At 32.3% G+C, this 27,062-nt stretch overlaps 1 protein-coding gene and 1 long non-coding RNA gene across 2 annotated transcripts in view; both read left to right on the plus strand.

Annotated features, from left to right (window-relative positions):
• Positions 1 to 26,171, plus strand: part of LOC127725205 (uncharacterized) — a 55,748-nt gene extending 29,577 nt beyond the window's left edge. Inside the window, exons 6-7 of the mRNA XM_052232062.1 lie at positions 24,920 to 25,013; positions 26,021 to 26,171. Coding sequence (XP_052088022.1) covers positions 24,920 to 25,013; positions 26,021 to 26,171 — 245 coding nt within the window. The remainder of the gene's footprint in view (positions 1 to 24,919; positions 25,014 to 26,020) is intronic.
• LOC127725206 (uncharacterized) lies at positions 11,266 to 22,533 on the plus strand. Its single transcript, XR_007992842.1, has 3 exons — positions 11,266 to 11,669; positions 16,338 to 16,580; positions 22,478 to 22,533. It is a non-coding gene; the product is annotated as an uncharacterized LOC127725206 (long non-coding RNA).
• Positions 26,172 to 27,062: the final 891 nt, after the last annotated feature.

The following is a 27,062-nucleotide window of genomic DNA, read 5'->3' on the forward strand; positions in this document are numbered from 1 at the left end:
TTTAAAGAATTTGTCGCGCTTTGTGCATTTCGATGATTCACAGACAATGACGTTACGTCATGTTATTACATTTCATAACATCAGAGTAAAAGAAAACAATGGCCAAAAGGTGGCCTCGTGGCACTGAACGTAGTTAGAAAAAATGACCCAAAAGTGGCCAACGGCACAGATATTGATATGATTTTAGTCGTAGAAAATTATTTTTCATAAGTTGTTATCAGCTTCGAAATATCATGCAGTAATTGCAAGTGGTCTCAGATCTGTACTTTGCGTCTTTTGAGTTAATGTTAGGGTTTTTGTACTTTGTATCGATCTGATAAGTTAAGTTATTCTCAACTGTTTATTATAGTTTTTCATGTTGTACTGTTACACCACTGTCCTCTGTTAGGGAAGAGCTTGGTGCCAGCAAGCATGTTTAGCCCGGCCCCATCTGTATATGTCTGTCCCAAGTAAGGAACCTGTAAGGAAGTGGTTGTCGTTTGTTGCTGTATATTATATTTGTTTTTGTTAACTGTTTTGTGCATAAATCAGACTGCTAGTTCTCTCGTTTGAATTGTTGTACATTTGTGATTTCGGAGCCTTGTATAACATGCTGTGTGTTCTGGGTTTTTCTCATTATTGAAGGCCGGTCGGTAATCTGTAGTTGTTAACCAAATGGTGGTTGGTCTCTGAAGGAGATATGTATCATTGGCGATCATACCACAACTTTTTATTTTTTTATGTACTTTTGTCAAATACTTATTTAATGTTTTTTTTTATTAGGATATATGTATAATTTATAATATTATTTCCGTTCACTAACACTGGATTGATTTCACTGCTGGTTGACTGTAATCACTCTCCCTGGATTGACTTTCAAATGTTACGGTCTCAGCCTTCCCGATAAGGTAAATATAAAATCCAGCAAATCGCTTCGGACACATAAAAATATTAAAGTGTTATTTTCATAAATTTTACTTTTCAAACTATCAACAACTACACAACAATGAAATAATAAACATCCAAGGAGTAATGCTACATACATTGAAATATTACGTTCTTGAGAATAGCGTTTGAAAATATGTTACGTCATAATCCTGATGTTTTTTGCACTATGAACTTTCTATTTTCTGTAGCCACATTTTAGTTTTACCTGCAATGAAAGCTAATAAATTAAAGTCTTAAGTGGTAAAGTTAACGTTTTTTCCCAAATTGTTTCTGGTATCTTCTTGAATTGATATTGTCTAAAAATCGTTGTCACAGATGACCTTGAAGAAAAATGTTGTAATACGCACTCACGACAAAATAGAAAATATTGTCAATTTTATATTGTCCTTTCAGAGCCCATTTACTTAGGTTAATTATAAGATACAAAGATGATTTTCATTGAAACAATGAGTCCAAATGATGTGCATTTCGGCATATAAAGGTCATCGTACGGTCTTCAACAATGAGCAGAACCAATATCGTATAACCGTTTAGTCAGCAATAAAATTTGAATCATTATACACAAAAATGTTAAATAACGGCTTGTACTACGACAAAACAATAAACGAAAAAAAAGAATTAGTGGACAGGAACAGAAGACATCACGCAATAAGAATGTGTAATACTTTTCTTTCCATATACATGACTTATCTCTAGTAAAAGAAGAAATCAAAGTATGAAAAATATATTGATTTATCGACAATTTGACAGTTCGATAATGAAAAAAAAACCAAAATAATAATATTTGTAAAAAAAGGATCCATAAGGCAATGAAGAACATTGGTAGCCCAAAATAACATGATTCCTTTTCCTGTCTTAGAAATCCTCTTGCAAAAGACGTACCTTTTTGATTGATGGATTTAAAATATATGCATCGGAAAAAATCTCTGTAACTATGATATAAAAGTACGTTCTTCATAATCATAAACAAGATTCAAAAGTCTAACGTACTCACTATGTATGGAGTACGTCTTATTTCAAAAGTTACTCTTGAAGATACAATGTAACATTGAGTTAAAACATTATAAATGTTACACACACACACACACATCTACTACATCAACACACGACCGACCGATTTAATTTCGATTTAATTTTTAAAGCTATTCTGAATTCCAACATGACCTCCTTTTAGGTTAGGTTGATTGTTGTATATGGTCTAACATCTTGAAGGACATGCTGGTAGAATGCAACCAAAAACCTGCTTTAACACCTGGGTTCACCTTAATGTTTTGGTTGAGTCCACACTGTTCTACCTTTTCTGTGTAGGGATTCGTAATTTTGTTTTCTACTTTTTTGTAGTTGTCGGGTGCTTTTACGATAGAAATGTCTACTTAACTTGATTTATTATTTGTACTGCCCCGTTTATCAACTATTAGGTTCTAACCCGTTAACTCAACCGAAAATAACACAAGAGTGAGTTCTAATGATATCAATTCTGCAAAATTATAATCTGTTTAAAATATTAAGATCTCATTTGTTTATGTGAAAGGTTGGAATGAATGAAATGAATATTTTATCAAAATTTTTTATACCATTTAGGACTTCATATTACATTTGCAAGGGGCATAACCAGGGTTGAAGGAAAAGAGGAGAAAGCTAATATAGTTAATTGTAAATGCTAACATTGGTCAAAATCTCATAATTATTGTAAACAATTATTTCGAACAAAAAACAAAAAACAGTCAATAAAAAAGGGGTGTTTGCCCTTTCCTCCCACCCCCAATCCGCCTTCATTTATCCCAAATATTTAATATTTGGCAAATTCCATCTATAAACGAATACATTTAGAAAACAAAACAGTATAATAGTGTTATCAGATGAGCATCAGGATTAAATGAGGGCATCTGAGTCCACAGACCTTTTCAAGCAGTCTTACGAAAAACTAACAAAAAGGTAAAATGGTAATTTTTGTAACAATTAGCTTGAATGCTATCCCGATTTTATTTCTTTTAATTATCCATTAATCACTTCAAAATTAAGAATACAATTTACATTATATCACTGTTGGTCCCGATTTTTATATACATACGATACAAATTTGGTCTTATTCCAGTTGAAATTTCCTTTACATTTTCCCGTTGCCATAGCAACATGTTACACATACATTATCACTGATAAAAAAATGTTTTATATGATTGGCAAAGGTTACTTTACTTTTTATTTTTATCGAAAATTTATTTCCTTGACACACTTTTTTTCTAGGTTACCTGCAAATGTATTTATTTTTGTTTATTTTTGGTACGCTCTTTTGGACTCGTAGCTAAGGAAACAACATGATGTAAGGACATGATTGAAAAATATTTTTTTCTCCCTTTACGTATGCTTTTTGAAATAACAAATCATTTAAGAGCGTTTTAAGCTGAATCTAATTTTTTGTATATTCAAGCTTTGTACAGTATGAAACTCAATGCTTATTGACATGGCCTTTTAAATGTAAAATAAAGTCGATATTGCAATTCAATTGTTTGTAACAGATAGGGGTATTTTTACTTATTAATTGATAATAATTGCGGAAACATTATGAAGTTAAAAGTCTTATTTTCACTTCATGCACAAAAATATTAAGCGCGGCAATAGAATCACTAGACCGTTAAGTGTTTTCCAGAGATTACTTCCTCAATCCTATGAAGAAATTAAAATAAAATAAACTATGGAGTTTAAGCTTTCTTTCTTTACACCGGTAATAATTATATTACTTGCTGTTCTTAAAGGTATGATGTTGTTTCTTTGTTGGAGAGTCACGTCCAAAATTTGCACCATGTTTTTACGGTATTCTTTGTAGTTGGTGGAAAGACGTTTTTACCATATATATGTCATGCATCTCTGGTAATGTTGAAATGTTTATGCTTTGAGTATAAAGGTTTTACTAAGTAAAAAATAATCTTAAATATTTTGTAAAATTTTTGTGCTATATTAGAAATAAAGTATGATAGTCCTATTACTTGCTATTCTGAAAGGTAAGGCGATCTTTTTCATAGTTCTAAATTTTAACATTTGCACAATGTTTTAACAGTATTTTTTTATTGTCGGTGCAAAGACTTTCAAACCATATGTATGTCATGTATCTCTGGTGATACTAAAATGTGTATATATCTATTATAAAGCTTACATTAAGTACAAGAAAATGTCCAACGTTTTTTTATATCTATTAAGATTTGCATGGTAGATAAAAAATGAAGTAGGATACAGAAATGTTTTCCGTAATTCGACTCTCATATTGAATTCAGCTGAGGAAATTATTATTATGTGAACAATTATACATATATAGAATAGGTTTGTATTAAGGCCAAGGTACAGCAAATTGGCAATATCACAAATTTTGATAAAATTTTGAACAATGATTGAAAATCGTGAAAAAATATGCATTTATCTCTATTATTTTCTGAAATATTATTGGATCAATTCTTTCAAAGTAAATTTATATATTTGAATAGAAAGCACATTAAATCGACAAACAAGTTTTAATTTAACGTTTTCTGACCATGTTGAACGCATTTATCCTATTGAACTTGAAATAAAGAATACCAGAGATTCAGTTAAGTTTGCTTCATACCTTAACTTACCACTTACCTCTAGAAATAGACAATGAGGGTCGGCTATCGACTTACTCAATACCGGTGTCTATAGTGGGGTAATAACTGCTTACCCTTCCTTGGTACCTCAAATGAACCTTGGTGTTTGATTGTGTTTATATTGTTTGTTGTTACGTGTTTTTTGTATTGTTTTGTTGACAGTTATTTGTCTTTTTGTCCTTTTCCATTGGCCGTGGTAAAATCTGTTTTTTTGCCGATTGATGGTTTTTGAATGACTCATTGATATCCACTGTAAAAAAGAGATGTGGTATGATTATCAATGAGACAACTATCATACAGCGACCAAATGACGTTTATATAAGCAACCATAGGTCAAAAAGCGTCCTTGATCAAATTCCATACCTTAATAATAAACTATATATATATAAACGGACCTGACAGGACAAAATGTAAAACATTCAACAAGAAAACCGTCTTCCATTTTTCTAATATAACAATAAATAAAAGATAAATATGGTAGCCTGTTTAATGGCTTCGGATAGGCACATATAAAAAAAGAAGTTGGCTGAGCATATTTGTCAGCGTTTACAGCTAAATGAAGCGAGCATAGAAGAATTGCAGGAAACTAATTTAAATGAAATAGGTTTGATGTAAACAGGGATAAAGCCCACAGTCTCCCGCACTGTAGGTGAGAATGCTGCAAAGGAAAAAAAAAAAAAAACCGACACAGAAAACATGGAAAATGATTCGAGTCTCTGGAATATAATAAACGCGGCTTTAACATCGCTGGAATATATTTCAAACAGTACACGGATTTTAACATTTATTTATAAACTCAATTATAAAAAGTCGTTCTTTTCCATAAATAATAGTATGCATTGCATCAAGAATTAACATTAAGATTATTTTTAAGAAGAAGATATGTATAAACACTGCTAATTATTCGTTCATTCAAAATAAAAAAAGGGCAATTTTATAATAACTTTGAAACAGTTCTTGAAACTAACTCAATCTACACAAAAAACGGAATTCGCAAAATTATGAAACGTTTTAACAGACTGACTGATAAATTATTAAGTTGATAATTCTCATTAATATTATCTCACATACATTATTTTATACATTATCTTTACATTAGAAATCTCAATTAAAGATTGACGTACGAAAGACGATGTGTATTCCTTTAATTTACGGATAAGCCATATATTTTCCAAATCCTTATGCCATATCTTTAAATGGAAATGATAAATATTAAATAACAAAAACACTCAACTAAGTGTTGATAGCTTAACATCAGGTTGCAAGTGTGATATGCATTTTCAGAACGAGAACAAATTATCAATTGATACTGTTATTTTAGCATCCTTTGTAGCAAAACAGACACCTATCGTTTGCAAGGATTTAACTGACGGACAATTGTCCAGTCACGCTGTTCATGTATTCATTATACAAGAAAGTTCAATGAAAATGAATTAAAACAAATCGATACAGAAATATCAATACCGCCGATTATTTCTTATGATTGAAGAAATTTTGTATTTATGTATCTTTTATACTGTCATATTTTGTAGTTATGCATGCAGCAGAGCCTGAAGACCCTTGTCCAAGCGAAATGAACAATAAAGGTATATAACATTTCGTTTACTGTAAGTGGATTGCCTTCTCTGTTTTGATCCATCAAATAATTAAACAGATATAAGTTGGTGTCTTAAACATTAGAGGCAGTGAAGCAAGTGTAAAATACTAATATGCATGATATCCACTCTCATTTTGATGAAGGTATTTAAGGGTCTAATTTTCTGGACATTCAACCGGAAAAGACCTCAGCCTGGTGATCATCTTTACCCATGCCAAGTTGCTCTAGCTGTTCATTTTTTTCAATATAAGTCAAAAACACATGACCTTTGCTTACAATTTGCATTACAGAGGCAATAACTCAAAAATGAGTAGTCCGATGATAGACCTTGAACTGCTGGCCATACGTATCTAGTTTTCCTCTAACTTCTCTAAATTTTGAGCTATAAATCAAAATATGATTTTTACCCTTTTGTACTTAATTGAAAAAAACAGCAGCCATGTTTGTTGTTTGATCAAATATCCGGATATAATTTCAAACTAGTTTTCCAAGGAACACTCAGGTAAAGTTTGGTAACGTTTGACTCAGTATTTCCATAAAACAAATTCAAAACGTTGACAACGGACGACAAAAAGCTCACACCTTTTATGTCAGGTGAGCTTAAAAGTGCTGCGAACGCACGAAATTTAGGAAGTGATATTTTCATTTACTAGCACAGGGTCGATGTCACTGCTATAATCAGCTCAGTAGTAAGTCCTTCGGTACTATTGTATTTACTCATTTTGAAGATTCAAACTCCCTTGGACTTAAACTACTGAACTTGGCTTTTCTTGTTGTGTTCCATTTAGTCACATTATTCATAGCAATTATACGTATGCATACATCCCTGGATTTCCATTGATTTGGTTTGAGCAGTTTTGAAGAAGTTAATCAAGAAAAGAACTTCGAACACACAAATCTTATAAGTGTTATTGTCATTTGATAGTAGAGTAACAACTATAAAGTCAGCCAGTCAATGTTCTACTTTGAAGAAAACAACTTTAAGTACACATTCAATATGAATGATAGTTTGCCACAGATTCAGTATGTTTGTGTTGCTAAAATATGATTGTCATGGTAAACTGATAATTTCTAATCCAGTAATTAGTAAATTGTTATACAACTGCAAAAGAACTGTGGTAGAAAATTGGTAGGGATGAATATATAAACTCCAATAACACATAACCGCAGTATATGATAAGCTCACAAGAAAACAATCATCACCTAGAGGTCTATAACATACGATGAACTGATACCAAGACCATACATTAGACCTTCAAGACAGGAAACTGCCATTCTACTATCAATATCAAATTTCAATTAGACAAAAAATATAAAGGGACTTATGATTTCCCTGACAGAGAGTTGCTGCTTCCAGGGAAGTTATTAAACCAAGAGTTCCAAGAGGTAAATTTTAGGGACGCCATCACGAGTTGGTTGACCGTTATTGAATATCTGTTTCACAGATGACAACAAACATGTTCCAATTGTCGTTACTACAATCTCGTCCCCTTTTCTCCGAATGTGACCTACCGAATTAGACTTATTGCCGGATTTGTACTAACATGAGCAACACGATGGGTGCCACATGTGGTGTAGTATATGCTTATTCTTCCGGAGCACCTGAGATCACCCCAAGTTTTTTGGTGGGGTTTGTGTTGCTCAGTCTTAAGTTTTATATGTTGTGTTTTGTGTACTGTTATTTGTTTGTCTTTTTCTTTTTAGCCTTGGCTTTGTCAGCTTATTTTCGACTTGTGAGTTTGAATGTCCTTTTGGTATTCTTCGTCTCTCTCTTTAGCTGGGTTATGTTACTAGCAGGGAACAGAAGTCATATATATATATATATAATATATATATATATATATATATATATATATATATATATATATAAGTGCCTATAAATAGCAGCACATGACATACAAATCTATGGGAGTGTGGATTAATCAGTACAGAGATTAATTCAATTACACAAATAAAATTATAGATTGCCTAACAATGTAATTTTAACACACTATTTAGTATGTAAATATAAAAATGTTTAAAATATTTACAAAATGATTAAAATAAACGCAATATTTCGCTAGACTAACTAGCTTTATCAACCGTGCATCTATCCAGGTGAAATCGGATGTAGATGATAAGAAACTTTTGCAGCTCAATGTATATGTTGCACTTGAATTTAGCTACCTTGAAAATAATACATAATTTGGATGAAGTTCAAGATTTTTACAAAATTGGTAGTTGAAGTTAGCAACGTCCATTGGCCAATATTACAGGATAAAAAGGACGATGCTGTGTACTAAATTATTCTTTATCTTTCCTGTATCTTTTCTCATCTTTTTCGTTAATACCATCAGGTTCTAAAGTGTGGAGTTGGTGGATCCAAACATTTTCTCTTCTCCTTCTCGCCGTGGTGTCCCACTCGGTGTTGACTTCTATTATTTGGAAGGTAACATTATCAAAAGAATGTTTCGTTGAACGAAGATGTCTTGTGATAGGACAGTTTTTGTTGGTTTTGTACCATGAACGATGGTTATTGAGCCGAATATTAAATTTGTCCATTGTTTCTCCCATATACTGAATGCCACATGTGTCACATGTTAATATATAAATTGAGTTCTCCGTTTTACAGTTGGAATTTGAGTAGATGGTATAATTTTGTTTAGTAACGGAGCTGATGAAAGAACTGCTTGTATTTGCAGCTTTACAACACAAGCAGTTCCTTCGACCACATTGTGTGTAGCAACCGGGAGATGGAGTAGGCTGCTTTGCTAATACAGATGTCACTAATTTGTCACGGATGTTGTTAGGTCTTCTGAAGGCCATGACTGGTGGTGAGGAAAATACTTTTTTAAGATTTGAATCATTTTCTATAATTTTCCAATGCTTCTAAACAATGGAAGACACATTTTTAAAATCAGGATGGTAAGTGAGTACAAGGGGTGTTCTGTTAGCTGCTTTATTCTTATCTTTGTACTCTAGAAGTTCTTGGCGACTAGTTTTGTTTGCTCTTTCGAAAGCGCTATCAATGATGTTGTTATTGTATCCTCGAACAACTAGATGTTTACGTAGTTGTCCAAGTCTAGCATTTTGCGTATTTTCAGTAGAGCATATTCTCTTGATTCGCAATGCCTGGCTGAATGGGATGCCACGGGAGCAGTGTTTAGGATGGCAACTTTTAGGAGAAAGGAATTGATGTTTGTCCGTTTGTTTGGTATGAAGGTCCGTTATAATCCTCTACCAAGCAATCATATACTTGCATCCATGGACGTGTCTTCTTTATATACCAACATTCCACAAGACGAAGGAATAGCAGCGTGTGAAGAGGTATGGAAGACCTAAAAACATCCGTGACAAATTAGTGACATCTGTATTAGCAAAGCAGCCTACTCCATTTCCCGGTTGCTACACACAATGTGGTCGAAGGAACTGCTTGTGTTGTAAAGCTGCAAATACAAGCAGTTCTTTCATCAGCTCCGTTTCTAAACAAAATTATACCATCTACTCAAATTCCAACTGTAAAACGGAGAACTCAATTTATATATTAATATGTGACACATGTGGCATTCAGTATGTGGGAGAAACAATGGACAAATTTAATATTCGGCCCAATAACCATCGTTCATGGTACAAAACCAACAAAAACTGTCCTCTCACAAGACATCTTCGTTCAACGAAACATTCATTTGATAATGTTACCTTCCAAATAATAGAAGTCAACACCGAGTGGGACACCACGGCGAGAAGGAGAAGAGAAAATTTTTATATATATAGATGTAACTGGGATTAACTAGTTATTTATCAACCCTACATTAATAATTGGAATAAATGGAGCTGAATATTATTGTTACAAATGTAAGATCAAAAAGAAATCTCAAAGTGATGACCTATAGATAAATATAGATTTATGTATCAATTGTACCATATGTACCACCTTTCGTATTGCATATTTGTCAAAGTCGACGTTTAGACAAGATCGATAAAATGCAACGGTATTTGATTTTTTTTTAATTTGATCTACGAGGTCCATAAACAAGGTGAAAGTTGTTCGAATACAAAAATGTTCTACCCTAAGAATAGATAAACTTACCTATATTTGAGCAAAACCTTTGGGAATTTTGATTCCTCGATGCTATTCAAAGTATTGCCTTTGATTTAGCCTTTTAACTTTTTTAAAACGAGCTTCACTGTTGAAACGTCTGTAGACGAGGCGAGCGTCTGACGTACCAAATTATATTACTGTTATTTTGATGATTTTATTTTAAATCTTGCATCCCAGTTTCTTGCGTAGAATTAGTTAACTCAGAGAAATGTTGTTGCATCATGCAATCGTCACCATTTAAATCTCTTTCTAAAGTTTGATTCTATATACTGAATACTGTAATGTTTAGGACGATACAGTATAGAACGTGTTTTGAAAGTGTACACTTCTACTTGTACCTCTCAATAATCGCATATACTGCTTGGATTGTAACATTTCACAATGTTTTATTAACAAGCGTTTGCTTTAAAAAGTATGTGCAAAGAAATACATATACACGTGTCTAGCAGCACTATGAAATAAAAATGAAATTAAAAAAATGGAGATTTGAGATATAAAATGAAATACAACTTTATAAATTTTGACCGTAAAACAAAATCGTCAAAGACACCAGGCTTATAAATGTGTACAACAGACGTGAGTTCCGAAACGCTTTTCTGTTTATACCTTCACCAGGAACTCTCCAACTTAATTATTTGAAAACCAGGGATGTTAAATTCCGTAGACCCGTTATGATCTATATAACAAAAAAAGGACATATAAATAAAAGTCAAATTCTTCTTAGGTCAACTTTTCCTGTGGGAGTTGGTACATAAGTTTCTAAATGACTCAGTTATTTAGAAACGAGGAATTTTAGAAATGTATGTTATAAATCAGGACAAATCAGAATCACAGACTGCTGATCTGATGATAAGCCTTTACTATTAAAATACTGTTTACTGAAGAAAATTATACATATTATATATTTGAATATGTAAGAAAAAAAACAGATGAATGATTTGCACCTTTGGAGTTGTGAAGTAGAATTCTTTATTCAAAACGTACGTACTCCTTACATCACTTTATATGTATCATATGAAAATGCTAGGAAACAATAGGATGTTTTTATAAATGTACTTTCTGTTAGTGGCAGATATGTGTACAGACGATTCTGTAGAAGAAAGTAACTTTCATGGAAGTAAATCGGTTGACAGCGTATCATTACGAATAACAAAACAACAAAACAACTGCATATGTCATATTACTTTACAAAATACTGTAACTAATTACACTATATACATGTCTAAATACGAAAAACAAAGCAATGCGGCCCCAGAACAACAGAACTGTGGACTTGCAGTGGATGTTGAATATATAGATACATCGCATACAACTCGATCTCTTCAGTCGATTGAATGTACCAGTGGGACTGATGTGAGGTCAATTGCTCTAAGAGGAAGTGAACTGAAACTTAAATCAAGGATTATAGATGGTGACTTCACCAGGGGATACTGTATGCAAATATCAAGAAGTAAGCTATTATGAAAAAATCAATCTGGTACCTCATATAAAATAAATAGGTTATTAATAAACAAAAAGATGCATCCAATTAAATGCAATTGATTTTGTTTGATAGATGTTCCGCTCATGAAAATTACAATATACAAAAGAATATGAACATTATGGCGGCAGAACAAACAAAACTGACAATTTTTTCAAGCTTGTAATTTTTGAAAATTTTGATTTTTGAACCTCTATAGGGTTTTCAGAGTCAATGTAATCAACAGAAGTATCTTTGATAAAGCCGTTATATAGCCCCTTACAAATTAGGATGCATTGGCCATTGACACAATGAGTCATAGATAAAACAGCGGCTAGATAGAAAAATGTCCCTTTGTTGAAAAATTATGTATTGTTGACGTCACAAATTTCAATTTTGCATGAAATGCAATGAAAACATTTCACATTCCATTGGTTTTTAGGACCAGAAAAATATATCATAAGCACCAAACAGAAAGATCTTTTAAAATTTCGTTTGTCATAACAAATTACTTATCTGACTTGAATATTTAGTTTGTCTATGTTTCACAGGCCTAAATGTGAAAGCCTCTGGGCCTGTAATATAAAAGCCTCTCACCAAAGGTAACACATACAAGAGTTAACTGTACGGTACAAAGATTGTCATGAATTTGTTTGTCCAAATGTGAATGTCTTATACTGAGGCATCTATAGTCATATAACGTAATGCTGGTGCATCTTGGAAAGAATAGTAGTCTTCCCTAAAAAGTTGGTAAACTTACTTTCATGTTACATGTCATTGATATATATGTATTTGGTTTTAATTCCGATTGCCTATATTAGAAACTAAAGACCTCATAATAATTAAAACTTGGTTGAAGATGGCATTTCTGGCAACGTAGCCATATCACATAAAAGGTAAGGCACTTACCTTACAACATTTTACTACATTTTAATCAAATTAGATTAACATTTTATGATAAACTGACATACATTAAATTCTTGTATCATATCGTTATATCCTTCAACCACATAACTTTGTCTAAAAATGATTTTAAGATAAAATAATCTTTTGATTTGGTACGCCAGACGCGCGTTTTGTTATTTGAACAATTCAACATTGCATAAACATTTATTTACAGTAAACTAAAACACTATAGAATATATCCAATACACTCAACACTTTATACACAAATTGATAGTACGACTTTGAAAATAAGTTAAAACTCATCAAAGATAACAGGTTTATTATCTTTAATCGAGACACACGTATTGTCTACATGAGACTTATCAGTGAAACCACTGTCGCCTTAATTTATTGTATTATTTAAACTCTACAACTTTGTATTTTAATGGGCCTTCAATTGTTTATTTCGAGCGCCACTGATGAGTCTTAGAAAGACAAAACCCGCGTTTTTTTTTTCAAAAATATAAGCCTACCATTTGTGATGCGTTTTTACTGCCAATGATTTGCTTTAAACAAAATATATCAACACCGGACAGTGGATTCAAACTCTTAATGATGTGTGAACATGGACGCTTTAAAGATTATAACAATCGTATTCTAGTTTCGTTATAATTCGAGTTTTGTTTTATTTAGTAACGTTTTGTTTTTGTTTAAAATGATTTTGTAATTTTCTTTAGATTTATACTGTGCGTCCGACAAATCACCGAAAGAAAGAGTTTTCCGTCGTATGACTCTTATAATAATGTTCTATGTCCTCTTTTGATAAAAAGAAATAACTATATATTTGACATTCAGGTGCAATTATCTATCTGCCTATACTATTATACGATAATTTTCTGTTCTACTATTTTTTACTTCAGAATTACACTGTTCTTTCTATTCCAATATAATGCCGAACGTTAAGAGAATCAAATTGTTATAGCGTTGAACTAGGAAAAATTACAGAATTTTGTAATCCATGATCTATTTCTAAAACAAGCAAAAAAAACATAAACAAAATATTTTTTGTTGTGTCATAGTGTTCTTCCTACGAACACAGGATCCTTTGGCAATTAATGTGCAAGTCCATAAATTGGATTCAAACCAACTTAACTTCATTTGTTTCAGATATTTCGCTTACAACTTTTTATTCAAATTGTCAGCTTTTAGAAAAAAATATAATACTCAAACAGCGAAATGTAAAACTAACAATATGTTTGATCATTTATAATCGGTAACCCGATATCACCACCTTTTTTTTGTGGGTTTCATGTTACTCATGCGTGGTTTTCTATGTTGTGTTTCGTATACTGTTGTGTGTCTTTCGATTTTTTTTAGTCTTGCCATGGCATACGCAGGTTTGTTTTCGAATTATGAATTCAAATATTCCTTTGTTAACTGTTGCCTCTCTTTTGCTTAGAAATACCACATAAAACTGTCAAACCTTCAGTATCCTTCTAAAGGTTAATACTGTAAATTTTGAAAAGATTGAAAACATATTTAAAATATTAGCCTACGGTGAACGGAATAAAAAGAAGATTGATTATCTCTCTTTAACATGATATAAAGAAGTGGTTTTTAAATTGTCTTTTTTTGGAAGTGACGTCATTGTTTTTACTTTACTTGCATGTTTACATATATTACACGTCTGGTTAGAAATTAGGTTGAACAGTAAACACAGGTATGTATGGCTCCAAATTTTGACTTTTCCTTTACTTTCGTGATCAACCACATATAAGCATATTCTATTTCTTGTATGATTCTGGCAGTGAAATTGAACCTGAGAGTTCAACGTATCGAAAGGTAAACTAAAAGCTAAATGAGAAATGACGCAATGAAAACTGCTAATTAATCAATGAATTCTAAACTATAAGTCAGCGTTACATAGTTTTCACAAGAAACGACTGTTTTCTCTTAAAATCATGTTTAGATACATTTATACGGTTGTAAGTCCTAACGATATGATGGTTAAGCGCAGACAAATGTTGATATAGGTCATTTTCTCATAAAATATTGAATAAAAATGTTGTAGGGTAATCGTCCTTCATCTTAAGTGAAACGGCTGAGTTGCCCATAATGCCATCTTCAGCCAAGATTCAATGCTTATCATGATTATGAGGCCGTTAGTATCGAAGATAGGTAATTGTATGTAACACTTGAATGGCGAACGTAGATACAAGTATCTTGTCTTGGGGAGGAATAAATCCTACTGTGTAAAGAATCACTCTGATTCAAACAAAAAATTCTCTGAAACTGGCATTATCAAGATGCTTGATTTCTTGATTGACAACATATTTGTTACGTTTGGAGGACGTGTTTTTCAACAGACTGTCGGCATTCCAATGGGAACCAATTGTGCCCCTCTTCTTGCCGACTTGTTTCTTTATTATTATGAGGCTGACTTCATACAGGAACTTCTTAGGAAGAAAGATAAGAAGTTAGCAATATCCTTTAACTTTACTTTCCGCTACATAGATGATGTTCTCTCACTAAATAATTCAAAATTTGGTGACTATGTTGAACGCATCTATCCCATCGAACTAGAGATAAAGGATACAACAGATACAGTTAAGTTTGCCTCATATCTTGACTTACATCTAGAAATTGACAATGAGGGTCGGTTGCAAACAAAACTTTACGACAAAAGAGATGATTTCAGCTTCCCAATGGTGAACTTTCCATTTCTATGTAGCAACATTCCAGCAGCGCCTGCATACGGAGTATATATCTCCCAATTGATACGATATTCCCGGGCTTGTATTTCCTATCATGATTTCATTGAAAGAGGGTTGCTGCTCACAAGGAAGCTATTAAACCAAGAGTTCCAAATGGTGAAGTTGAAATCATCCCTTCGTTAATTTTACGGACGCCATCACGAGTTGGTTGACCGTAATGGAATAACCGTTTCACAGATGATATCGGATATGTTCTTTATGTCGTAATTACAATCTACTTCCTTTTTCACCACGAATGTATCCTACCGAATTAGACTATTTACCGGATTTGTAATAACATGAGCAACACGACAGGTGCCACATGTGGAGCAGTATCTGCTTACACTTCCGGAGCACCTGAGATCACCCCCATTTTTTGGTGGGGTTCCGGTTGCTTAGTCTTTAGTTTTCTATGTTGTGTCTTGTGTACTATTATTTGTCTGTTTGTCTTTTTAGTTTTTAGCCATGACGTTGTCAGTTTGTTTTCGAACTATAAGTTGGACTGTCCCTCTGGTATCTTTCGCCCCTCTTTTTTGATACATATCAATGAACTGAAAATTAAAGTCAGTCTATGAACTTTTTAAGGAAGACTATTATACTTTCCTAGATGGATAAGCATCATGTTATATGAGTATAGATGCCTCAGTATAAGCCATTCGAATTTAGACAAAATATTTCATGTTAATCTTTTCTCCTGTATTACTTAGCTTACATTTGTAAAAGGCTGTCATATTTCTCTGAACGTAATCGTAGATCCTTAAGTCAAATTAATTCTTAATTGCCACATATACTAATCCCTACACCTAAAAAAGAGTATAGGAACCTTCGTACCTAAGGTGTCTGCTCTTTTAAAAAAACTTAAGCTAAACATTTAGCCTGGTATCTTTTAATGAGTGTTATGTATTGAATATATTCGAAAGAAAAGAATATGGACGTTTTTTTTTATAGTTTCCATAAGATTGCAATATTAAAAGACAAATGCACGAACATTGTCTTGTGACAACAAAATGTATTGTTGCAGATCAAACGATATATACTTGCGAAATGAAAGCACGTCAAGAAGGATTATCAGGTGAAGATGTTGATTGGATGAAAGTATTTCCTATAAAATCGTTTGATGAATGTGAAAGATACTGCATTCAAACTGAAGCTTGTGTTGCTGTTCAGTATGAGTCAAGTTATTGTTTTGTTTACAACCAGACGACAATATTGTCTTATAAAGATGATGTAATTTACTCACAGAAGCAATGTTTTGACAATCAAAGTAAGTGCTATAGTAGTACTCAATAAGTGCAATATGAATAACAGAAAATTTCCTACAACACAAAGACATCTAGAGTTTGCGCTATCATTTTATTTATGTTCATTGTTGTCAAACCTTAGAAAATGTTTTCATAACCAGAACTTTTATTGCTTTTATTTTACCAAATTTTGCCTGAATTTAACCAAAAATTATTTTAAGTCGTGGACACACTATGGGGTATTCAAATACTCTTTTTTTATCACGAACATTCTTGATCATTCCTTACTCAACGTCCAATGACAACTATTTCATAAATATTCAGGAGGAGAATGAATTAACAATAAAGACATGAAGTAGGTTATGTAAGGTACACGAGAGTATATGTGAAAGGTCCAGAAATTTCATTCTGCCACATGCCACTGTTTAGAGATTAGTTCGAATGGTTCTTTACCACACAGAAGGAGTGGCACTCACTCTATTTGAAGCGTCGAATTATGTCCCTATTTTTTCCGTATGTAGCTGTGTACTATTTTTTTTTATCCTACATAGCCGAACTGATGCTCCACAGAAGGAAGGGTTTTTATTGTCGGACGGAAGATTTACAGGGATGACTGTGCTTCTATTCCTAGGTCAATAATTGGGATTGCGTTATAAGCAAGTGTTGTCGTAAATTTTATAATTGAAAATAAAAACAAACCGATACACTTGAAGAGCTATATGACCAAAAGGGATCTATAAATAACAGCCAAAACCATCTAAGATCAACTTTGCTTGAGGGAGTTGGAACCATATTTTCTAATAATTTCTCAATTTATAAACGGACAATGTAAGAAAGGTTTGTTATAAATCATGTCAGTACCTGTAGCACTGACTACTGTGCTGATGATACCCTTGAGGACCTATAGTACATCAGTTTCTGTATCGACGCAGACAAAAATTAAATAACACTTTATAATAAAAAGGGTAGGTTCAATAAGGCCCTAAAATGGTTCCCTAATTTTAGCTACAATTCCATATTAGGATTTATTGACCAATATCAAAATGAATCATAGCTAATACAACGACTAGATAAGAAAAATTTCTTTTTGTTGAAAATGTACGTAATTTGCCTTTTATTCATGACGTCATAACAATACTCATTTTAATTTTTTAATAACATTCCGTGAAAACAGTTTAATTTCCAGTGATTTAATGGACAGGGAACATACAGTTGGGTGCAGACCAAGCATTACATAAAGTAAACGCAAGTTAACGCCGCGTGCACATATTTCGTTAGTTAACTTCAATTTTCGCGTTTACTAGTAAACGCGCGTTTACTATAATTACGTTAACGTGGTCAAAATGGAAATTTCTAATGTCTACCCGAGTAAACGGGCGTTTACTATGTGTCCGTTTAGTCAGTAGTAAACGGGCGTTTACTTCAGATTTCACAAGTTTATTTTTACGTGCACTTAAAAGTAAACGGGCGTTTACTACAGATTTCACAAGTGTATTTCTACGTGCACTTGAAAGTAAACGCGCGTTTACTTTTCGTGCTAACTGATTGTGTAAATGTCTCTTCCTAAATATAACTCTATGCATTTAATACATGGATTTTTAATCGTAATTCACCTTGTTTGCCTTGGATTTGCATGATTTAAGATTCTGTTTTGCCAAATGTTCGATCGAAAATTGTACAGTGTATATAGGGCGGTGTATATATAGGGATATTGATCAGGTGTTGTATAAGTATGTACATTTGTACCATCTCGCCATTTTAGACAGACTTATACATAACGATTATAAATGATATCTGGGACGTCAGAAAAATATACTCGTTCTGAACATGAAAAAAAAATATTTGCCCCTGGACGTTAGGCTACAAACGAAATCAATCAACCGCCATAGTATATTAACAGTACACTTTTCCAAGAAGAGAACTTCTCATACTTTGGATACATGTCAACTCGTACTTTTCATTATAAATTACTTTAATCAGTCATGTCAGTTTTGGATGATGCCGTTAAATATTATAGTTTTGATTTCAATACAAACCATCCTGAACTACTGACTTAAGTGACAGTTCATTATGCAACTATCAAGATTTCCATAATAACGTGCAAATATGGTCAGTTTTGGTTGATGCGGACAAATAATTTTGTTGTATGAGTCAGTCTAAGGTATGAAAACACTAAAATTTGTTTACGATTCAATATTTTGAATAAAAAGAGGACATGCTGGCACTATAACATGATGCGAACAAAATTGTGTAGTCATTGTTTTCTAATATTACTGTCATTTGTTTTATACAGTTCCTCCTGACCTAAAAATATAACTAGTTTACTATGCAGCTATATAGATTAGCATGATATAGTGCAAATATAGTCAGTTTTGGTTGATGCGGACCAATTATTTTCTTATACGAGTCAGTCTAAAGTATGAAAACTACTGATATTTCCTTACGATTCAATATTTTGAATAAAAACAGGACATGCTGGCACTATAAATTGACGCAAACCAAATTTTTTAGTCATTGTTTTCCAATATTGCTGTCTTTTGTATTATACAATCCATCCTGATATAAAAATATTAGTGATTTAGTATGCGACTATAAGATTTACATAATAAGGTGCAAATATGGTCAGTTTTGGTTGATGCAGACAAATAAGTTTGTAATACGAGTCAGTCTGAGGTATGAAAACTACTGATATTTGTTTACAATTCAATTTTTTGAATAAAAATAGGACATGCTGGCACTATAATTTGATGCGAACCAAATTTTTTAGTCATTGTTTTCCAATATTGCTGTCATTTGTATTATACAGTCCCTCTTTAAAAAACTGTGTTATACAAGTCAGTCTGAGGTAAAAAAAACTACTGATATTTGTTTACGATTCAGTATTTTGAATAAAAACAGGACATTTCGGCACTCTCAATTGATGCGAACAAAATTTTGTAGTCATTGTGGTCCAATATTGCTATCGTTTGTTTTATACAATCCATCCTTACATAAAAATATAACTGATTTACTATGCAACTATAAGATTTACATAAAAAAGAGCAAATTAGGTCAGTTTTGGTTGATGCGGACAAGTAATTTTGTTATACGAGTCAGTCTGAGGTATGAAAACTACTGATATTTGTTCACGATTCAATATTTTGAATAAATACAGGACATTTTGGCTTTCTCAATTGATGCCAACAAAATTTTGAATCATTGTGGTCCAATATTGCTATCATTTGTTTTAAACAATCCATCCTTACATAAATATATAACTGATTTACTATGCGATTATAAGATTTACATAAAAAAGAGCAAATTAGGTCAGTTTTGGTTGTTGCAGACAAATAATTTTGTTATACGAGTCAGTCTGAGGTATAAAAACTACTGATATTTGTTCACGATTAGATATTTTGAATAAAAAGAGGACATGCTGGCACTATAAATTAATGCGAACCAAATTTTTAGTCATTGTGGTCCAATATTTCTGTAATTCGTATTATACAGTCCCACCTGACCTAAAAATATAACTGAATTACTGTGCAGCTATATAGATTGACTTGATAAAGTGCAATATGGTCAGTTTTGGTTGATGCAGACAAATAACTTTGTTATAAGAGTCAGTCTGAGGTATAAAAACTACTGATATTTGTTTACAATTAGATATTTTGAATAAAAAGAGGACATGCTGGCATTATTAATTGATGTGAACCAAATTTTTTAGTTATTGTTTTCCAATATTGCTGTCATTTGTATTATACAATCCATACTGATATAAAAATATTACTGATTTAGTATGCGACTATAAGATTTACATAAAACAAGAGCAAATTAGATCTTTTTTGGTTGATGTGGAAAAATAATTTTGTTATACGAGTCAGTCTGAGGTATGAAATCTACTGATATTTGTTTACGATTCAATATTTTGAAAAAAACAGGACATTTTGGCACTCTCAATTGATGCGAACAAAATTTTGTAGTCATTGTGGTTCAATATTGCTATCATTTGTTTTATACAATCCATCCTTACACAAAATTAGAAGACGCGTCGATTTTGCGTTAACGCGAAGGTAAACGCGAAAGTAAACGCCCGTTTACTTTTTATATCTACTGAAATTTCCGAGTTAACGCACAGTTAACGCGGCGTTTACTTGAAGTGCACGCGAGTAAACGCCGCGTTAACTTTTTCCGCCCGTTTACATGTAATGCTTGGTCTGCACCCAACTGTAGAGCGCATGCGTCGGCAAAAACAAATCTTTTCACATAATGTTTATTTTAGCATTTTACATATCTGACTTGAATATTTAGTCGACATATGCGCTCTATGTTTCCCATGCCCAAATCTGATTGAAATCCGGACGGTTTTGTTAAATTTAGCAAAAATCTCTATTGTTGGCCTATTTGGGAGATACGAATCAACGCTTTAAAATAAAACTTGGACAAAAGAACGTTCTATTTAAATTTCTCACATGACTTTTCATCAACTTAAAACATTTTTAACTTGAAACGTTGACCTTTATTGTCGGGACCAAATATGGCCCTTACCGAAATCACTCCTGTATGCGTATTACGCACTTTCCTTTCCTGGATATATCCATCGGGAACAGTAAAAGAAAATAATGCCACTGTTGCTCTTATTTTGTTACAGATATTTCATAATCAACTTTCATCATTGATACTTCAGTCTAACAGAATCGCTTGAAATATCCCTCGGAACTTCAAAGCACATACCTTTTTTATGTTTTTTTTTAATTTTCATATGTCAACTTAAGTGTACGACAACAATGTATTGCTAAAGTTATTGTGTCTGCTGTTTGTTTATTGCGCAAGATGCGGTATATCTATCGTGTGTATGATCTAAAACAATTTATACACGTTTTAAAGAGAGACCGCTTTACCGAACACTTTTTCTTTAAAAGAGTTATCTTACCAAGCACCGTTTGTTTTTAAGTCACTCCGTTGCAACTGTTAACAACTGAAAAAAGTCTATTCCAAAATTGCTAGATACATCCTCATGATAGCAAGAACAAAGTCAACCAGTTCCATACGGTGACTCAATATAAGAGTTTTTTCCCCTACATATCAAGTAATGTTGTAGTTAAAAGTGATAGTTGACCGTAAAACCTTCATCATTTAAATATAAATTGTAATTAACAGCAAAGTCTTCAAAACTAGACAAAAAAATTTTGGGGAAAAACGGAAAAAAAAGAAGGGAGAAATGAGATCATAGCAATATATTAAGTTCAAAAGACATATTGTGTGTCATGAATTACCATAAGAGTAGTTTTCTAGGTTTCAACAATTGGCTGGGGGTGGGTGGGCAGGAATTTGAATATATATCTTTTGTTGGATGTACGAATATAAAATCCCTCTTCAAATAAAACCATCATAAATAGCAGAATCAAACGTGTGTACCCTAAGCATTGAGGACCTAAAATTCCGAAATTTTTGCAAACTACAGTTAAGGTACTCTTTAAGTTTTGTAAGCAGTTTATGTATAATTGTGATAATTCCCACCAATACAGAAGTGCTGACTACTGGGCTGGTGATACCCTCGGGGAGGAAATAATGGGAATTTGATAAACAAATAAAATTTCTGTATTCTGAACTTTGTTTTCATTGAACTGTTGCTGCCCTGATATATATTTGATAAATAAGATATATAAGGAAAGATTATTTATCATAACCAATAGAAGCGTGAAGAATGTGCTTTAAATTAAGACTTTAGATAAAGTTAAAATAGGATGTTTTTTACTTCGATATGAATGTACATGTGAGAGACAAAAGCACCGCAAATGTTTCAAAGTTGACCATCCATATCGTATATATAATAGATAAATAATTGAAGGAATCGTAGGAACACCAAGCAGCGAGTTTTTATTGAATTGAAAAGGACAGTAATCACTACTGAATAATCTTGATTGCATGAAAAATACAGAATTAAAAATAAAGTGTCACCCTCCAGAATCAACAACGCAAACAAACTAGGGAAGTACTACAGAGGACACTTTTTCAGTAACAGAAACAAAACCGATCGGCGATAACCACGTGACAAATTCCAACACTCAGTCAACTAGTGAGAGAAAGAAGGAAATTATGAAAGGTATACATAATAAATGAATGAAGTTTTACAAAAGAAAAGTAATTTTGAATAAATTTGAATGTGGACAATATTTTTCTTTCACCATCATTGACCAGTACGTACATGGTATATTATATAGGTTTCAAGGCATACAAGACATACATTTATACTGTTTATATTCACCTTCTCCATAAAAAAAAAAAACCATTATATTGCATGTAACATTTTCTGTTGAAAATACAATAAAGATATTCATTGAGTAATTAACTTTGCCAATGGACTATGTAGCGTTACGCAATGATTACAACTGAAGTGCAAAAGATAAAGTTTGATTTTTCCAATCTTTTCTTCTGGTAGCATGAAATAATATTTTTTTCATTATACCCAAATAAGAGTGCAATTTGGTGATCTAATGTTTCGATATTTTAATATGCATAGCAATGGCTACTGATATTTGTTTTCATGTATTGCAGTTAATTTGAAGATTCTTTAGTCAGTCATTCTGAAAGCCGTATGTTATGTCGTCTTTCTGTAGAAATAAAGTAGTACTCGAGATAAATGAATAACCAATTGCAATTGTTTACACTGTATGTCGTCGTAGCGGTTGTCTTTGAATATTCTACGCAAGAAAATGTCAAAGCTGTCAAAATCGACCTTGATCTGTACTTTAATTTCATGTTTTTAATTCTGGAAAGATTTGTGAAGTAATATTTTGAAAACATCTGTTCACTGGAAAATTCCCAATTTTTTAGATAATTTAGGGACATAACTTTGGAACGGTCATTGTCAAAATGATCAAAAAAGATTAAAAATGCAATTAACTGGGACATAATTTGAATTATATCACAATATTTATCTATTTCACACATCAAAACATTGAAATATTTGATATATTAGTGGGGTTCGTGTTCGTGCTTACTTCTAAGTTTCTGTGTAATGTGCTGTGGACTGATTATAAAGTTTCTTTTTCGCTGTGTTTGTTCTTCGACTGGTAAATGTTGCACTAGTGTTCGATTATTCCCTGTGTATCTATCTTCTTTTTATATAAATATGAAACATATGCGGAAATTTTCAATTGTATTCATATGCCTTATTTGTGTTGATATGAAAAACGAATATACCAACGTCGTTCAATATTAACACACATATTCACAACGTTATACATTTTCTACATTAGGAAATGCCTGTACCAAGTCAGGAATATGACAGTTGTTTTTCATTCGTTTGATGTGTTTGAGCTTCTAATTTTGCATTTGATAAGGAACTTTCCGAGTTCGGAATTTTTGTAATATAACTTTTTTCTTAACCTACAATTTTAAGCTAGAGTATGTATTTCATATAAATCAACGATTTTTCACAAAATATATTGTGAGTTCATCTCTGGTTTGATTAAAAAAACTAGAAGCGCAGAATTGCCACAGATTTATTTGTTTATTTGTTTATATATTTTGTTGTGAAGCGTTTTTATTTTCTGTTGATATAAACACAAGTCTAATTTTTTTTCCTCTCCGACGTGTTTAAAACGATCACAGTGGTAACAGGGTGATTTTGATTGAAATAAAGATACTCAGATTTTATATCAGATTCATTCTGAACATTTATTTGTATTTTCCAAACAGCATAGGCATTATGTTTGGACGAAGTCGTTTCTCGGTTGTGGCTTGTTTCTTTCTTTTAGTAAGAGAGATTAACTCGCGTAATTAACGACGCACTTTTTATCCTGAATTCCGCTAGAGGCGTGCTATAACGTATATTTCGCCTTAATAAAGAGGGGAGAAAGATACCAGAGGGTCATTCAAACTCCTAAATGAAAAATAAACTGACAACGCCATTGCTAAAAAAAAAAAGACAAACAGACAAACAATAGTACACAAAACACAACGTAGAAAATTAAAGACTTAGTAACACGAAACTCATCTAAAACTGGAGGTAATCTCATGTGCTCCGGAAGGGTAAGCAGATCCTACTCCACATGTTGCACCCGTCGTGTTGCTCATGTTAGTACAAATCCGGTAAATAGTCTAATTCGGTAGGTCACATACGTGAAAATGGAACCCATGTTTTTGTCTGTTTCTCGTTGACTTACATTTCTGATTGCCCCTTTGATATCCTTTACCCTATTTTTTAAAACATTGTAAGAGTTGAACCAGGTTATTTTACCTATTAATCAGAAATCGTAATTTGTTTTATACAAATAAGATATCTACTTAAATTTTATATAGTTCCTTAAATTTATAAGGAGATATTCAATTGTTACAACTTGACACTCGCCTTTTATATTAAAATCATTCTTTTCAGATACGTCTACTTCATTTTTGGTGGCATTAGTAATTGCTATTATCGGTTGTACCGTTGCTGTCTTCTTTGCTGGTACAACTGTATTTTTCAACAGGTATTTAACGATGTATTGAGGTTTACATGTAACGCATTTTTACATAGAAAAAAGTAAAATAACAAAATACCGAACTCCAAGGAAAATTCAAATCGGAAAGTCCCTTATCAAATGGCAAAATCAAAAGCTCAAACACATCAAACGAATGGAAAACAACTAAATCTAGATTGTGTGGTGCGGGGGTTGGTTGGGGCATGGGTTTCTATGTAGTATTGTTTATACAATGTTTTTTTTTCTGTTATTCTCTGTTTAATTTTTTCGAACTATGTGTCAGCTCTATTTGGCAACTTTTTACATTTCTATTATATTCTTTTAAGGTTTTAAGAAAATATAGTGAATTTCTCCCTCTGATGATATTTAAAGTATAAAATAAATAAAAAGACATCTGGTGAATATATATGTTATTCAAGAAGAGAAAATGTTTACACAACATGAAAACATTGAATAGGCCCAAGTTTGATACCCGACTGAATTTAATAATGACTATCAAAGATGTGCCATCAACAACAAATTTTCCACGTGACAAAAACAAAATGTCAAAGGATCACAGCGATATTCTTGACTTGGGACAGTCTTTTAAACATATGTGGATTATCATATTTGTTTTTCGTTAATTGTTTTGTACATAAATCAGGCCGTTATTTTTCTCGTTTGAATTGTTTTTTCATTTGTCATTTCAGGACCTTTCATAGCTGACTGTGCATTATGGGTTTTACTCATTGTTGAAGGCCGAACGGTGACCTATAGTTGTTAATTTCTGTGTCATTTGGTCACTTGTGGAGAGTTGTCTCATTGGCAATCATACCAAATCTTCTTATTTTTATACATTATAGAATATACAATAATAAAAGTAGTGGAGAACGTTTAACACTTTATATACAACGAAATGATACAAACAAAAACACAATTACACAACAACAAGGATAGATAATATCATATAAAATACATCATTCATTCACCATAGGGGCAAGATATTATTGATTTAATCTGTATTATGTTATTTTCAGACAATTGCATATACAGAAAAGGAAAATTCCGATTACGTCAAGTGTTAATTATGTCGACCTTAGTGGAGCGAGAGATGTTTCTAACTACACCGCTATCAATACTCAAGCGATGAGTGAACAGCAATATGAAATAGTCAATCAAAGAACATGAGTACGTTTATTATATTTTTGATGATATCTTGAAGATGTTTAACTTTACTTATCACATATTTAGTCATATTATCTTTTATAAATAATGTAAGATTTGACATTGAAAGAAACTCATTGACAAATTAATTGAATTAGTTCGAAATAAGTTTTCCAGTTGGTTTATTCTGTCAGACATTTAAAGGGTAATTTTACGTGTAATAAATCATATTGATACATACAAGCATTTGGTCAATAGATTAATATATGCCTTTACCATATCTGTTCTGTTATTATCCTTGGATTGATATCTATAGCTACCAATGGGCTTAAGCCCTCTGGATTATTTCAAGATCTTTGGATTAAGGAGGCAGAACAGGAAAAAAAAGACATATAAATCTATGAATATATTTTTTTGAAAATAAGTTCCTATTATTTTATTCCAGTTTGGGTTTCCATGCTATTGTTTTTGACAATGCTATATAAAATGTCCTTATCTCGATCATATGAATGATGCTTCTTTAAGAATTGCAAGGATAATTGTAATCAAAAGATACAAAAATAAAACCGATCAGCACTCCTTATGATCATATACAAATAAATCACACTTTCTCATATTCAAACTTGCGAATAAACTAAAATATCAGTATAAACATTTGTCTTTTAATAAGTATAAATAAGGAGATGTGGTATGAGTGCCAATGAGACAACTATCCATCCAAGTCAAAATGTGTAAAAAGTAAACAATTATAGGTCAAAGTACGGCCTTTAACACGGAGCCTTGGCTCACACAGAACAGCAAGCTATAAAGGGCCCCAAAATGACTAGTGTAAAACAATTCAAACAGGAAAAACTACGGTCTTATATATATAAAAAACGAGAAACGAGAAACACTTATGAACCACACCAATAAACG

This window comes from Mytilus californianus, unplaced genomic scaffold (assembly GCF_021869535.1).
Source record: "Mytilus californianus isolate M0D057914Y unplaced genomic scaffold, xbMytCali1.0.p SCAF_15, whole genome shotgun sequence".
In the NCBI taxonomy this organism is placed as follows: Eukaryota; Metazoa; Mollusca; class Bivalvia; order Mytilida; family Mytilidae; genus Mytilus; species Mytilus californianus.